Here is a 13,213-nt window from a genome sequence, read left to right on the forward strand (position 1 = left end):
GAGGTTTTTGTGGAGTACAGTTTTCATACTCTGGATGTTCGTGTTCAGTCTTAGGCTTCATTAGAAGCAGTCTTGGGAATAGTGTATGCTTTTCAGAAGGTGAGCCGATGTTTTCTTGAAGCAGGCATTCTTCAATGGTAACAAACACGGTTTTTTCATCTGTGTGTTTAACTGGATTTTTAAACTAGTTTGAAAGCATGCAATTCTTCCGATAGAACAAAGCAAAATTAAAAAAGTCATGAATGTCTTTGTAGTATTTTACCTTTAACACAAGTAAGTTTTCCGGCTGCTGACCAGTTGCAAGCAAACTCCTTGTTGATGTACAGGGGTTTTTTCAGGTGCAAGGGGGGGAAATTTCTTTTGTGTCCCGCTGAATTTAGTTGCGTCATATATTTCTATGAAATTTCCCTTGGGCTTAGCTTAGGGGGAAAAAAAATTGAAATGTGTCAGGGATGTTTTCAGCATGAAGGGCATGCGTGCAAGACTTGTTTTGAAAATATGCCTTTTCTTTCCGCTTGTCTGATCATGACACTACACGCAACATCATACAACCCCATAAGGCTGTAATGGGCCAAATCATTGTAATCAAATGTGGCATTCCGTATGTCTTCCTCTGCAAGTAGGTCAAGTTTAAACCATGTTCTTGGCTTGCGCTCTCATTTCCCATAACCTGCTCCACGTGGCTCGAATATTGTGCTGGAGTACAGAGCATGCCAGGAGGGATTCTGGGTGGCTTCACAGAGACAGTTTTTGTACAGAGGCTGGTGGTTTTCTCCTGCTCTGATTTTATGATGTTGGATTCATGGCAAGAGAAAACTTCAGTGGTGTAAAGTTGCTTTTACTGACTGTTACACTGTCAGTTTACCTAATGAGTTACCTTTGGACACTGCGGTATAAAATGTTAAAATCAATAAGGTTCCTGGGAGAAAAAACAGTTTGCAAGTTTTGAAGTGTACTGTGTTCTGAATGAGAATACCGCATAAAATTGGGCAGAGGTTGACAATCTGAAGCTGTGTAAGATTAAATAGGTAGTGACCTAAACTGTACTTAAGTCTGAGCATGTGAATATATTGATGCTGCTGATTGCAATATGCAGAATTCTTCCTGATAAGGATTAATTAATTCAGTGTGGATTTTGTTCCAGTCGCACTGAAACAATTGGGGGTCAAAAAGTGTGTTACCACCCACAACAGTCACCTCCAGTCAATGTTCCGAGTCAGCTGTTTGGCTCTGGGACAAAGCCCAACTGCAGGATAGAAAACTCAATCAATCAGTAGTAGTGCTTGCTGTTGGCTTTGGTCTTTATACAGGCTCAAATCTTTCTTGAATTGGGGCTGACTGATGTGGCAGTGTGCTCAAGAAGGATGCGGTTAGTGCTGGAAGATGTCCTTGGCGAGCCAATGATAGCTCAAAGTCAGGGCTAGTTAACCAGAACCACATCTGACTTTCTAAAAAGAGTAATTCTGCTTACTTCAGATGAAGTTGTGGACTTTCAAGGAAATTGAAAGAGTGCTTGGTAAATCAGTACTGACTGGGAATGCCACTGTGGTTAATTACCAAGATAAGTCTTCATAGAACTACCAAAATCTTCTGTGCTGATGATGCTTTTAAAAGGCATCAAATAGCAGATGATGTCCCTGGAGATAACTGTAATGGCCAGGTTTTGTAGACTGTTTCTTTTACATGCAAATTGTCATCATCTTTAATATTACAGCCAGTAGTGGACCTTCTATCATGTGTTTTGGGCTGAGCAGAAATGTAAATGATGAGCCATCTTGAACAGAACAAGAATCTCTAGTAAATCTGGATCTGTCAGGAGCCTGAGGCATCTCTGAGGTAGGTTGCTTTGCTCTAGATTGATCCAGGTATTCTGCTGACACAGCAGCCTCTTTGAAATGTCAGTTTTCATTTTCCCCTCTGCGGGATTCCATCTGAGGGCAACAGGTCAGCTCTTCTTGCTACTTAGCTATACATCTTGAAGCAAAACAATGTACAGAAGTATAGAGCCATCTAAGCTGAGTCATCACTTGTTGACCTGCAGCTGCTTCCATGCATCTGGGAATTTCCATGCTGTGACACCACAGTCTCATTTCTGGAAGGCCATTTGTGAGCTCAAGAAACTGGTGTTTAGCCTTGCCAGAAGAGTAAATTCCTGTCTGTTGGATCCTGCATTTGTTACCTTGTGAATGCTAGAGAGAGAGAGAGTGTCCTCCCAAGAAATGCTACATCAATTACATCTTCTCAACTTTTGTCTAAATTGAGTTTTCAAGCTCTTTTTCTATCTTACACTTTTTTTAGATTACAACTCAGAAGAATGGTCATTTTCACAGTTCTTAAAACACAGCAAATCTTCTGGTATTAAAGAATACTTGAAATCCTTGTGTCGTGTATCTTGTATGCAGAACTGATGTGAATAAAGTTTATCAAGATTTTTTCAGTATGCTGAATGCACGACGGAAGAGGTCTGTTATGAACTTGATGAACAAGTGTTCATGCAGCTTTATATTCCTGTAAATTGAAATGTATTCCTATATCACATGTTGTCATCTCGTTGCTGTCGTAATTTGAACTAATCCATTCTCATCATCTTCAATTTCTCTCCTTTTCTGAGAGGGGCTGTTCACTGAACTGTTACTATTAGGTCAGTTGCATCTTCTGCTTGAATTTGTTTTGTATCTACTGTTTCATTGTACTGCCAAACCTTTTACTCTGCTTCTCTCTTTGTTAAACTCACTCCCAGAAAGGAAACCGTGTATTCTTATTGGCAAACTTTTCTGAGGGTTGAAGGTCTGAATTGAGGTATTTGGATTGCAAAACTGAGTCCCTGCCTGTTACTCATGTTAGGAAGTGGTAGGGATTCAATTAATCTGTTCTGCAGTGGCTAGATGCTCTTGTGTAAACTTATTTTCAAAATACTTCAGCCCTCTAAGTATACCCCTAGGCTGACCTCCAGAAGTAACATTATCCAATATTTAAACCACATGCATGACCCTGTAAACTAATAGGAGACTGGTTAATATCAAAACAAGGACAAAATCTTCATAGAGGTGTTGGAGGTATTGAAAATATTTGGTGGAGGAGGGGATGGTGCAGTGAAGAGCTGAAGCGTGGCAGGAATTGTAGGTATAGGTAGAGTTCTCATTAGGCAGTTAATACCATTCACTGGTATTGTGAGATACAGAAAAGTCATTTCTCTGCTTTCTGATGTTGCTTACACAGCATTGGTGTGCGTATAGCGTGTGAAGAGTTCACTAAGGTATGGAATATAATAATGCACTGGAAAAGAGGCCTCTTTAAAGAAACACATTTTGATCGATTAATTTTTAAGATAAGTGTCTAACCTGGACACCCTAATTTAAAACTTCCTTAAATAATGGGTGTTTCTCACAGGCTTGGAAATCTGATCTGACTTTCAGAGAACTAAGTTCAAATGCTTAGGAAGCAGGACTTGCATTTTCTTGAGTTTCACGGAGAATGCTGCATTTGCAAAAAGCCAGCATACATCTAGTCATGAGGTGCTATGTGCGGAATCCACTGTGATCGTTGGATTATACTTAGCCTCTTTTCTAGAAATCTAGATTTTTAACTTGTTTGGTCATTCTGTAGAAGTTGTTGGAGCAAAGACTGAGTAATTTTCAACAATCTGGGAGTAATTCCCTCTTCCTTCTCTAGCTGTTGTTGATTGTGTGAGTTATTGCTGAATCGCGTGGATTCTGAAAAATAAACTGCGCTGTTCTTAGTTTGGTTTTCCCTTACACACCGGTTGCATTTTTCCGAAGGAACTCAAGAAATCTGGCAACATAGGTTCTGAAAATTTGTTTTGCCAGACAATTTGTTCTGACTTTGCATGGCTTCAGTTTTTTTGATTCCTAATAAATTAATGATTCTTACTGTCATGCTGCTTCCTTCCAAGTAAACAGTCTCCAGTAACAGTAAAAATCGGGGGTGGGGGTGGGAAGGGCATACACTGGTAGGTTGGTATAGTTACACAACTTTGAAACTTGATTTTTAGATCTTATGCTTGAATTTAAATGTCAAACTGTTGATGGCTTATTCTTAAATAATTTGAAATCAGATTTTTGAGGTAGTGTCTTGTGTTTGTCTTGCAGCAGCACTCCAGTGAACACGTGGTATTTTAGGGCAATGGTTCTTAAGTATGTTTTCAGTCTCTGTAAAACATGGGAAGGTCCTTGAAAAGGCTGCCTTGTTATAAAATGCAGTTTTCATAGTCTACTGAAGGTACTGATTTCTGAAACTTATGGTAACGGTTGAAAGTGTTACGTTAATTTATCTGACCTCTAGTAATCTAATGACTATTTAATTTTTCTTCCACTTTTCTTTTAGCTGGGATGTAGCAGCAAACATAAGAACAACTGTTGACACTTGATTATCTCCTGGTTTTGGAAAAGTATAACTTGCATTTAACTTGTCACTTTACGTGATTTGAAGGGAAAAAACCCTGTTCATTGGCCACAGATGATTACCACTAAGACACTTTGCATAATTTGATTTGGATTATAGAGATTTGGTTTATGATGACACCAGTTCTGGTTTAGATTCTTTTTGTCTTAAGCAACAATGACTTAAACAATTGCTCAGTCGTTATAGGTAACGTAATTCTTTAAATGTGTCAGACAAAGATGGAAAAGAGCCAGTAATTCAGATCTTTATTTTTGTCAAAACTATAACTCTTCATTTTTTTCAATAATCACTTCTCCCTGAGAATAAGGGGAGCAGAAATGTGCTGTCCAGTGCACGTTTTCTGCTTCCCACCAGAAGGTGATGAATCCAGTGTGCAGAACCTGACGGGAGCCCTGCTCTGGTGAGCCCCAGGCGTGTACTTAAAATAGGAAATGGTTATTGGAACTAAATTATTTTGCCATTTTTATTTTTAGGTTTGCTGGCATGGGTAATCTCATTAAGGTGCTAACCAGGGACATAGACCACAATGCAGCACATTTTTTCTTGGATTTTGAAAGTAAGTCTTTCAGCCCTTCACAGCTGGTGCGTTTAAAGTGGTAGCAGTAGGGTTGCTTATACCTGCTGCAGTGAAGGCTAGGGGACTCAGTTGCAAATCTGCAATTTGAAAAAGTTGCATGTGTTTTTTCCATTCCTTTTTTTTTTTCCTCCCCTCCGGAAGTAGCCAAGCCACCATCATGCTACTGTGTAAATTTTCTTTCCTTGTGCTTAGTCATTTTGGGTCTCTGTGGTCAGTGATGTCCATCCATCTGCCTGCAAATCAAGTAATCATAAAACAAAAAATTCTGTCAGTATGCCTTAGTAATTTGTGCTGAGCAGTTGTTCGCTGTAATCTTATTTTATACAAGAGTGAGTACTAAATCATTCCTGATCCTGGTTTGGTCATTCATGGTGCAGTTAATGTGCATTTTTTTGCATCCAGAAGTCCAAAGTTTGAGCTTCACAAATGTTTTAGGTAACTTGTGTAACAGATCTATGGTATACTGGTGTTAGCATTTTCTGCACTCTGAAACGATGTATCTTGATGTGGTTTTCTATAACAGCTTTGTGACAAAATTATACGAGCTGACAAAATTAAAGCTCTTTCCTTCTGTTGTCCCATCAGGTAAAAATCTGTAGCATGGCCACCATGTTGATGTTGCAAATATGGTACTTAGCCCTTGTTGTGGTACTTCTGCTCAGGACACTGGTGCTAGGGTGTACCGGGACAGAATTAGTCACTGGCGATGCCTTCAGCTGGAGTTCTGCCCCTTTTCTCAAAGGGGCGGCTGTGAAGATGTTGGTGACTTAGTCACTTCTTACAGGAAAGCTGCATTGCATCTCTGAGATCACCAGCTGTACGGCCTCGAGGTGGGGGTCTCCTTCCACCCCTCGGGGCAGCAGCCTGAAGGACGGGTTCGTGCCTGATGGAACTCTCTGGTCTTCTTTCCCCCACTGCTTCAATCAACTATATTTGGGCTGTTCCTTGCTATAAAAAGAAAATTTTCTTTTCTCTCATTCTTGTCTTGGCAGGTACCTTAACATGGGGAACCTTCTAAAAGTTTTGACATGCACAGACCTTGAGCAGGGGCCAAATTTTTTCCTTGATTTTGAAAGTGAGAAGATGATTTTATATATCTATTACTCTTTGCCTGCAGTAGACTGCATTTGTCATGTATTAAGTGTGTGTTTTCACTTTGCCATCCTTCTAACAGCTTTGCATGCCTGAGCTATGGATAATTGTTCAGCAAACTTTTGTAGAAAGCAACAATCTGTTTTAAAATAACCTCAGTTTCTAAAATGCAAAATCTTTACTTCAAGGCTTTCAAATTACATTTTACTGTTGGAATCTGATATGGCTCTTGTTTTAAACCAAAATTCTGTCTGCTTTTAATCAAAACGTTAAAAAGAATTTGAATTATTTGAAGACTTACTGAAAATGCAAGGAGATACGTGCACCTTAAAGGAAGGATTGAATACGAAACCTGGTTTGCTTTTCTTCCAGTGTGCCACTGCATACCGAACAATGCTGCATACACAGATTGGCTCACAACAGCTATTCATAGCTCTCCAACCTCATCACCTCAAAGGTGTATATGTGAACCTTATTTGATTTGGCATTGAAATTTGACAGTTAACCTCATCCCCCCTTAAAAAGGGGGCTCAGAGTATAGAGGCGGAATTGCTTTTGAAGAGAGACGAGATGTATAGCTTGTCTGCTCAATGCCAAGCGTTCTGGAAGGTTCACATATTGCTAGTATTTCTTGCTTTTAGTTTTTGTTGCATGATATAATATAGCCTAAGAATGGCAGGTAAGTGTTGTTGGCTGCTGCTGTGCATGTTTAATTACTTTCTTTTGGGATATGCTATTGCTTTACCTAGCTGGACCTCAGCAAGCATAAAATAAGAAAACTAATGTTCAAGTGTATTTTGACCATGTAATAAAATACAATGGGATAGTATAACAGAAAAATGAAGTATTGTGATATGGATAATTTGAGATTCATTATATCTTCTTCTTTTCCCAAAAAATTATTTTTCAGTTGTGTTTGATGAAACAGTAGCAGTTGGTTATATTAGATCTAATGTGAAAGTGAGTGCTTGGAGAAATATGTTTTTGCTTCAATGATGTTTGAAGTTATAACTTCAACTGTACTGTTGATTTTTATCAATTGTCTCTTCTGAATATACTGTTATTGGAAGATGATAGCCGTACAAATTAGTCATAAATGGAAGATAATCAAGGTCTGCGTTCAAAAATCAGAAAGCAAAACTGTCATTTAAAACCGTATCAAATCTCACATGTCATCGGAATAGGTACAACTTAGTGAAGTAGGGAGAACTGATAGGGGAGAATATTGGAGTTGAGAAGCTCCAGCTTAATCTGCAAATACTGATCATTTAATTGGACTAAATTAAATTCAAGTTAGCTGGATACAAGAGACATAATTCTAAAATCAATTGCAATAAAAATTGCTGCTATTTTTAAAAATACTGATTCTTTAGCTATCAGTTTTGTTTTAAAGTGCATGTTTTGAGCATGAACAAGATTTGGCATGAGAGTAAGCAGGTTGCTGACATGAAATGTTTACATACGCAGTCAAATTAAGTGACTTATATTATGGCTGAATTGTTAGACTGTTCTTTATTCATTTTGGACCCTGTCCTGTGCTTGTTTCTGCTTCTATACTGTGTATCCATGCTTCTTTCTACTCTGTTTCAGATAGCTTGCCTTGACAGGATCTTGGCTTTGACACAGTCAAGATCTTTCTTCAAGACTTGGCACTTAATCTTGTGATACTTAATGCTGTGTTTTTATGTGGAAGAGCAAGTAAGCTCTGTATTAAAAACAAATTTGCCAATTCTATGTTATGCCTGGCCCAATAATACACAGTTTGAAGTCTTTTTTTCTTAAATCCTTACATAACTTTGGAGTGAGCAGGCTAGTTATGGTATTGTGCAAGAAACTTTAATTAAAGAGCTAAAAATCTCATGTCCATAAAGCTTTATAGGGATACAAACTCCGAATTTAGAAAGCTTTTAGATTGGTTTCTAAGATTTTTAATTTGTTTTCAGATATTTATCTTGGTGCTAGATTCTAGTGATTTGTGTGACTACCAGAATACATGCAAAAAATGTTCCAATAAAAAGATGGGCTGTTGGCTTTTCCTTGCCTTAACACTGCTTAAGCTTACATTTTCTTTGGTCATTCACCTTACCTATTTGAAACAAGTTATCTTAAGTATTCTACAAAAGTCTCTGCAGTGCCACCTTAACATGAGCAGAGGGAAATGCACAGCTTTGTAAGGACAATAATTATAACATAAAACAGCCACCTACAATGTGGGAAACTTACAGCTCAACTTTTACATTGGTGTCATTGCTGTCACAGTGCAAATCCTTTCCAAATTTACTGACTTGAATAGTAGCTAAAATGCAGAGTACTTTTGGTCGCAGATGGTGATCTCCAGCTAGCGCTGACAGTATTCTGCATTACCTCCAGAGAACTTGGCTAGGTTTCAGAGGAGCCACAAAGATAGCATTCTCCATAGGAATGATGATAGAGATAAATAATTTCATCTCCAGTAGTCTGGGATTTTTCTTTCCCTTGCTTGTGAGTTTTTTGTCCAAGCCAGTTTCAGATTACTTGATGTGATTTTCCCTGGGAAAAATCTCAGTTTAAATAGTGTTTGCTGTGCAGTATAAACTTTTAACCCCAAATTTCTCTCCCTACTAGTTCTGTAGGCTAGCCAAATACTTTTTTAAATAGTCACTAAACGTGTGTGTTTCCCGCATGCAATATGTTGTCATACTTCCATAGCATCTAGGTCGCATAATAGCATTTGTATATTGTTTCGAGTCTCCTCTTTTGTCTTTAATACGTTATTGTGTGAGCTTTCTGAACTCTAAATGTATATTGCATCTAGTGCAGTAACATTCTGATTAAATTTAAAATTAATTTAAAGATTAATTCCACATTTACTTGAGGGACCTCAGGCTTCACTTTTCTTACTATTAGATTAAAAATGGGAAAGTTTCCCTGAATAACCAGGGGTCGGCTCCCTTGGCAACAATATCAAACCTCAGAACATTTCAGTGGGCTTTGCTGTGCTTACCGTATTTGTTCTTTCCATGGAAAACGTGGCTGGTTAAAGGCAAAGCCTTGCCGTAAAGCTGTAGCAAGAACTTTCATCTAAGGAAGGGTAAAGGGAAAATCCCTGAAATTGTGTGCCTCCTTCACCCTGCTGTTTGGATCTCTGGTATTGCTGTTGCTTTTTCTTAGTAAAGACTAATTCCAGAAGTACAGCTCCCTTTCCTGCTCTGTGCACTCCACATTGAGGAAAACGAAGTTCCACGATTAGTGATTCTCCAGAGAGGGTCCCGTAGCTTGAGTCCTCAGGTACATACTGATAGGTGGGAATGCTGCCTCCCTCTGTTGAAGATTACAGTAGTGATTAGGAAGAGGAACCTTTCCCTCTTTCCCCATCTGTGATGGGCTTTCAGAATACAATGCTCTAACTTGCGCTGAGAAGCAAATAAACCCAATTGCTCTGAGCCAGCCGGCACTGGGGCTTGAGGGTTTTCCACGTTGTGCCTTTTAAATCTATTCTAACATATCCTAAATGTATTGTGAAATGAATATAAAAGAATTTAGGCTTCCTTTTAAAATTTGAGCTCTTTTCTAGGTGCAGAAGAATTACAGATGGGAGAGGAACTTAGTTGGGACAAACCAGGTTTACAATTTTGTTCTGTTGGAGAGGACTAGATACACCAAAATGAAATACCGAAAGAAATAATCCAGTGCCTACTGGGTTTTAGAACATGTATATTTATAAGTTTGTTATCAGAACAAACAAGCAAATAATGAAAAAAAAAAAAAAAATAAAAGCCCTACAACCCCAATGAATTAAGTATAAACCATTGTTTATGTTTCCTGGAACATCTTAGGGAAATGAAATACAGTAGTTGACTGATCACATCCTCAGTGAAACACACTAACAGAGGTGTTGACATGCATAGGCGGCTGTACAGTGAAGTCCATTTAATTTGTATCTGGAAGATGATTTTCATTTCTAAACTTGGAAGGTCATAGTACTACATCTGTTCTGCTTGTCAGTGGGCTTCAAAATGAGGAGGAGTTGTTGTTGTGGGCCATTCTGCTGTGCCCCCGACCCCTGTTGAGGAATGAACTCTCCTTACTAGAGAGGGTAAAGAAAAAATGGCATGAAAAATTAAATAGACAAGAGATGTGCCTGGTGCAAGATGATCCAAGTGGCAAGTCTTGATTGCATTATTTAACAACACAATCTGGAATGCTACAGAGCTTCACATTTTAGTCTGTATTTCACTATAGCATTTCATGTTTGTGCATGAACTGCTGCCAGTCAACTGGTGCTTACCTGTCTGCTCTTTTCCCTCATTTTTTTTTTGTCTTCATTTCTTACAGCAGTCTTCAGCAGCTTTCAAAATTATAAATGTGACCTTTGTGGTGATCTGAAAAGCACTGGCCGCTTTTACTCGATGCCTAATCAATGTGGTGCTCTTATACTTTTTTTTAAAAGGAGTAACCAGCTTTTTTTTACCTGTACTAATTTTTGATGGTTCTCAATATAATGCAGTTAAACTGTTGCAAGGTCTATATATAGCCATATTTGCTAGTAATGTCCACTCTCTATGTATTAAACTATAAAAATAAGAAATATTATGCAAAAATTACAGCAAAATCCAGACAGGCAATGCACGTGAAACTTACTTTCTCCTCATACAAACTTTGTTTGATAATGTTTTTTTAACTAGTGTGTAACACTAGGATGTTGTGATTATTACTTTTTTTCTCTTTGATGTATGTACCTAACTTCCGTCACTGTTAGTGGGAGTTATACATATGGATCATGGAAAAAGCACTTTTAAAGAGACATTTTCCAGGCCCTTTGAAATGCACAAAATTGGGAGGATATATTGTCTGTAGATAGCTTTTATTTGTCCCTATAAAAATGAATCCATTGTTAATACCCTGACTTTTGGCATTGGAAATCCTGGATTAAAATATTCTGATGCTTATTTCATAACATATTTTGCCCATGTAAACAGAGAAGTATTTTGTTTTTCTCTAAGAGCTTCAGTAACTAACTTTTTTTTATATCAATCTAAAAGGAACTAACCTTGTAGTTTAGCTTCCATCAGAAATTTAAAATAAAAATTAATCTTATATCAGGTAAACCAGGTCTGAGATATTTATATTAGGTGATTATTTTTAAAGGTTCAAGCCTTTTGTTGATTCTTCTCAAAACATACTTTTTATTGAATGAAATTTCTTTAAACATATATCTGTAGCTTTTTTTTTGAAATGATGATCAAATATACTTTTGAAAGTCTTTAGCTAATTGCAGAAAAACAGTGAGACAGCATATATCCTTAAAGAGGGAGGAGGAAAAAAAAAGTTCACATGATCTTTTTGTTCTCAACTCTGATTTTGCAATTAGTGCAATAAAGAATGTGTTTTGAGAATTAACTGTATTTAGAAGTAAAACCAGTAAAAAGGGAGGCAGAGAAGATGGAAAATAATCTGATGCAGTATTTCTAGATAACGGTAGACCTGAACCTGTAATACCTGCAGTGATTGTATCTTTTGAGTGCTTACCTAAGTCTCCTCCATTGAGCTTGTACTGCACTCTAAGGTGAGGTTGATAGGATAGTCATAAAGATGAGTTGTCAGGGTTTCTTCTCCTAACTCAATTTTAAATAAGTCAAGAAGAATAGATTCCACGTGAATTTTTGGGATGCTAAATGAAGCTAAAAGGCTACTTAATGAATGCAATTATTTTTTTGGAGTTCGTCATGCATTGTAGTAGCTCTTCAGAGAATGAAAATTCTTGATGAGTTGCTGCATGAAGATTTTGTCCCGTAGGTGTTGGTGTGCCTATTGAATTCCATATTGTTGTTTAAAACTATATATATATATATATATTTAATATGTTCTACTGTTTAGATGCCCAACCTACAGAATCTGAAAAGGAAATTTATAATCAGGTGAATGTAGTGTTAAAGGATGCAGAAGGAATACTGGAAGACTTGCAGTCATATAGAGGAGCTGGCCATGAAATACGAGAGGTGAGCTAGAGCGTTATGATTGTGCACAACCTGTGGTTGTTCATTGTCTGATCCTAACTAAGACTGCTGGATTTTAACTTTGCTTGCAGGAGCTGTTTTGGCAGAGCATGTTGTCTATTAAAATTGCTGTCTTGAATTTCTGCTCTGGAATGTTCTTCTTTAACAGTGAAACAGATGTCACTTGTTTCAATAATATTAATGCACATATGTAATAGCAAATGATGCTTCTCAAACTTTTTATGGAATTGTTGCTATTGATTTTTCTTTATATTCCCACGTAAGCTCTTCTTGAGTTAGTAGTGAATTTGGAAAGTGTGGCGTGACTACAATGCAATATTGAGTGGCGTCGACATCTTTTTGTATGCTAATTGGAGAATTCTGATGTGTGGTAATCCTAACACAAAAGACATCTCATTTTCAATCCCTTTTAATTGGCTTTTATTTACTAAAGTAGATGTTTGTAACAGAAGCAAAGTTTCTTTATAGCATGTCACTCCTTTTTTCCTTTACCTTTAAGAAAGGGTCGAATAAATACTCTCAACCCCCTTCCCTTCTTCCTTGGATGCAGCAATGGGGTTACTTTGCTCCTCAAGTGAGGAGTTACTGTGACATACTCTTAAGAAATCCAGTACATAGGAGGAGTCTCTGCTCGCTGTAGTTGGGTTTGAAATACTCAGAGCTGTTCAGCTTTAAAGTACTATGAGTTTTTATTCGGTCTCCTTTGAATTCATAAGGTAGGTTTAAGGAGGGTAACTGTGTCACATAAAACCCTTAGGAGGGGTGATAGCTTATTTGTCCTTCAAGTAAGGAGCATGTCTGCGGAGAGGCTGTAGGATCTGGCAGGAATGTGTGCCTCAGCCATGAAGTCAGCAGCTCCCATGGAGAAGGAAGAGTGACTCTCCTGAGAGGAGGTAGGCATCACAGGAAGGAAATGTTGTAGGGACCAAAGAGGGGTGTGCTGCAACTCACAGCCCAGAGTTGACAGAAACAGATTTTTGGAATCAAGGAGCTGACTGTGAAGATGCAGCAAGATAGTTATGAGCATTTTCATTTCTGTTTTCTTAGTAATTGTCAGTTGCTAAGTAGTCTAGTTACTGTCTTAAAAACCTGGAGAGACTGAATTTAAGGCTTCATCTGTCTGGAA

General features: G+C 37.9%; 1 protein-coding gene across 6 annotated transcripts in view; it reads left to right on the forward strand.

Annotated features, from left to right (window-relative positions):
- The window catches only part of CYRIB (CYFIP related Rac1 interactor B), a 96,157-nt gene that overhangs the window by 73,484 nt on the left and 9,460 nt on the right, over positions 1 to 13,213 (forward strand). For 4 of the 6 annotated variants that reach the window (XM_075743323.1, XM_075743320.1, XM_075743319.1 and 1 more), the window contains 2 exons: positions 5,992 to 6,074; positions 11,948 to 12,069. In XM_075743323.1, the coding sequence (XP_075599438.1) occupies positions 6,002 to 6,074; positions 11,948 to 12,069 (195 nt within the window). In that variant the 5' untranslated portion in view covers positions 5,992 to 6,001. Of the gene's footprint in view, positions 1 to 4,895; positions 4,979 to 5,991; positions 6,075 to 11,947; positions 12,070 to 13,213 lie in introns of those variants that run through there. The other 2 variants (XM_075743322.1, XM_075743324.1) reach the window with 2 other exon arrangements.

Source organism: Balearica regulorum, chromosome 2, assembly GCF_011004875.1.
Source record: "Balearica regulorum gibbericeps isolate bBalReg1 chromosome 2, bBalReg1.pri, whole genome shotgun sequence".
Lineage (NCBI taxonomy): Eukaryota > Metazoa > Chordata > Aves > Gruiformes > Gruidae > Balearica > Balearica regulorum.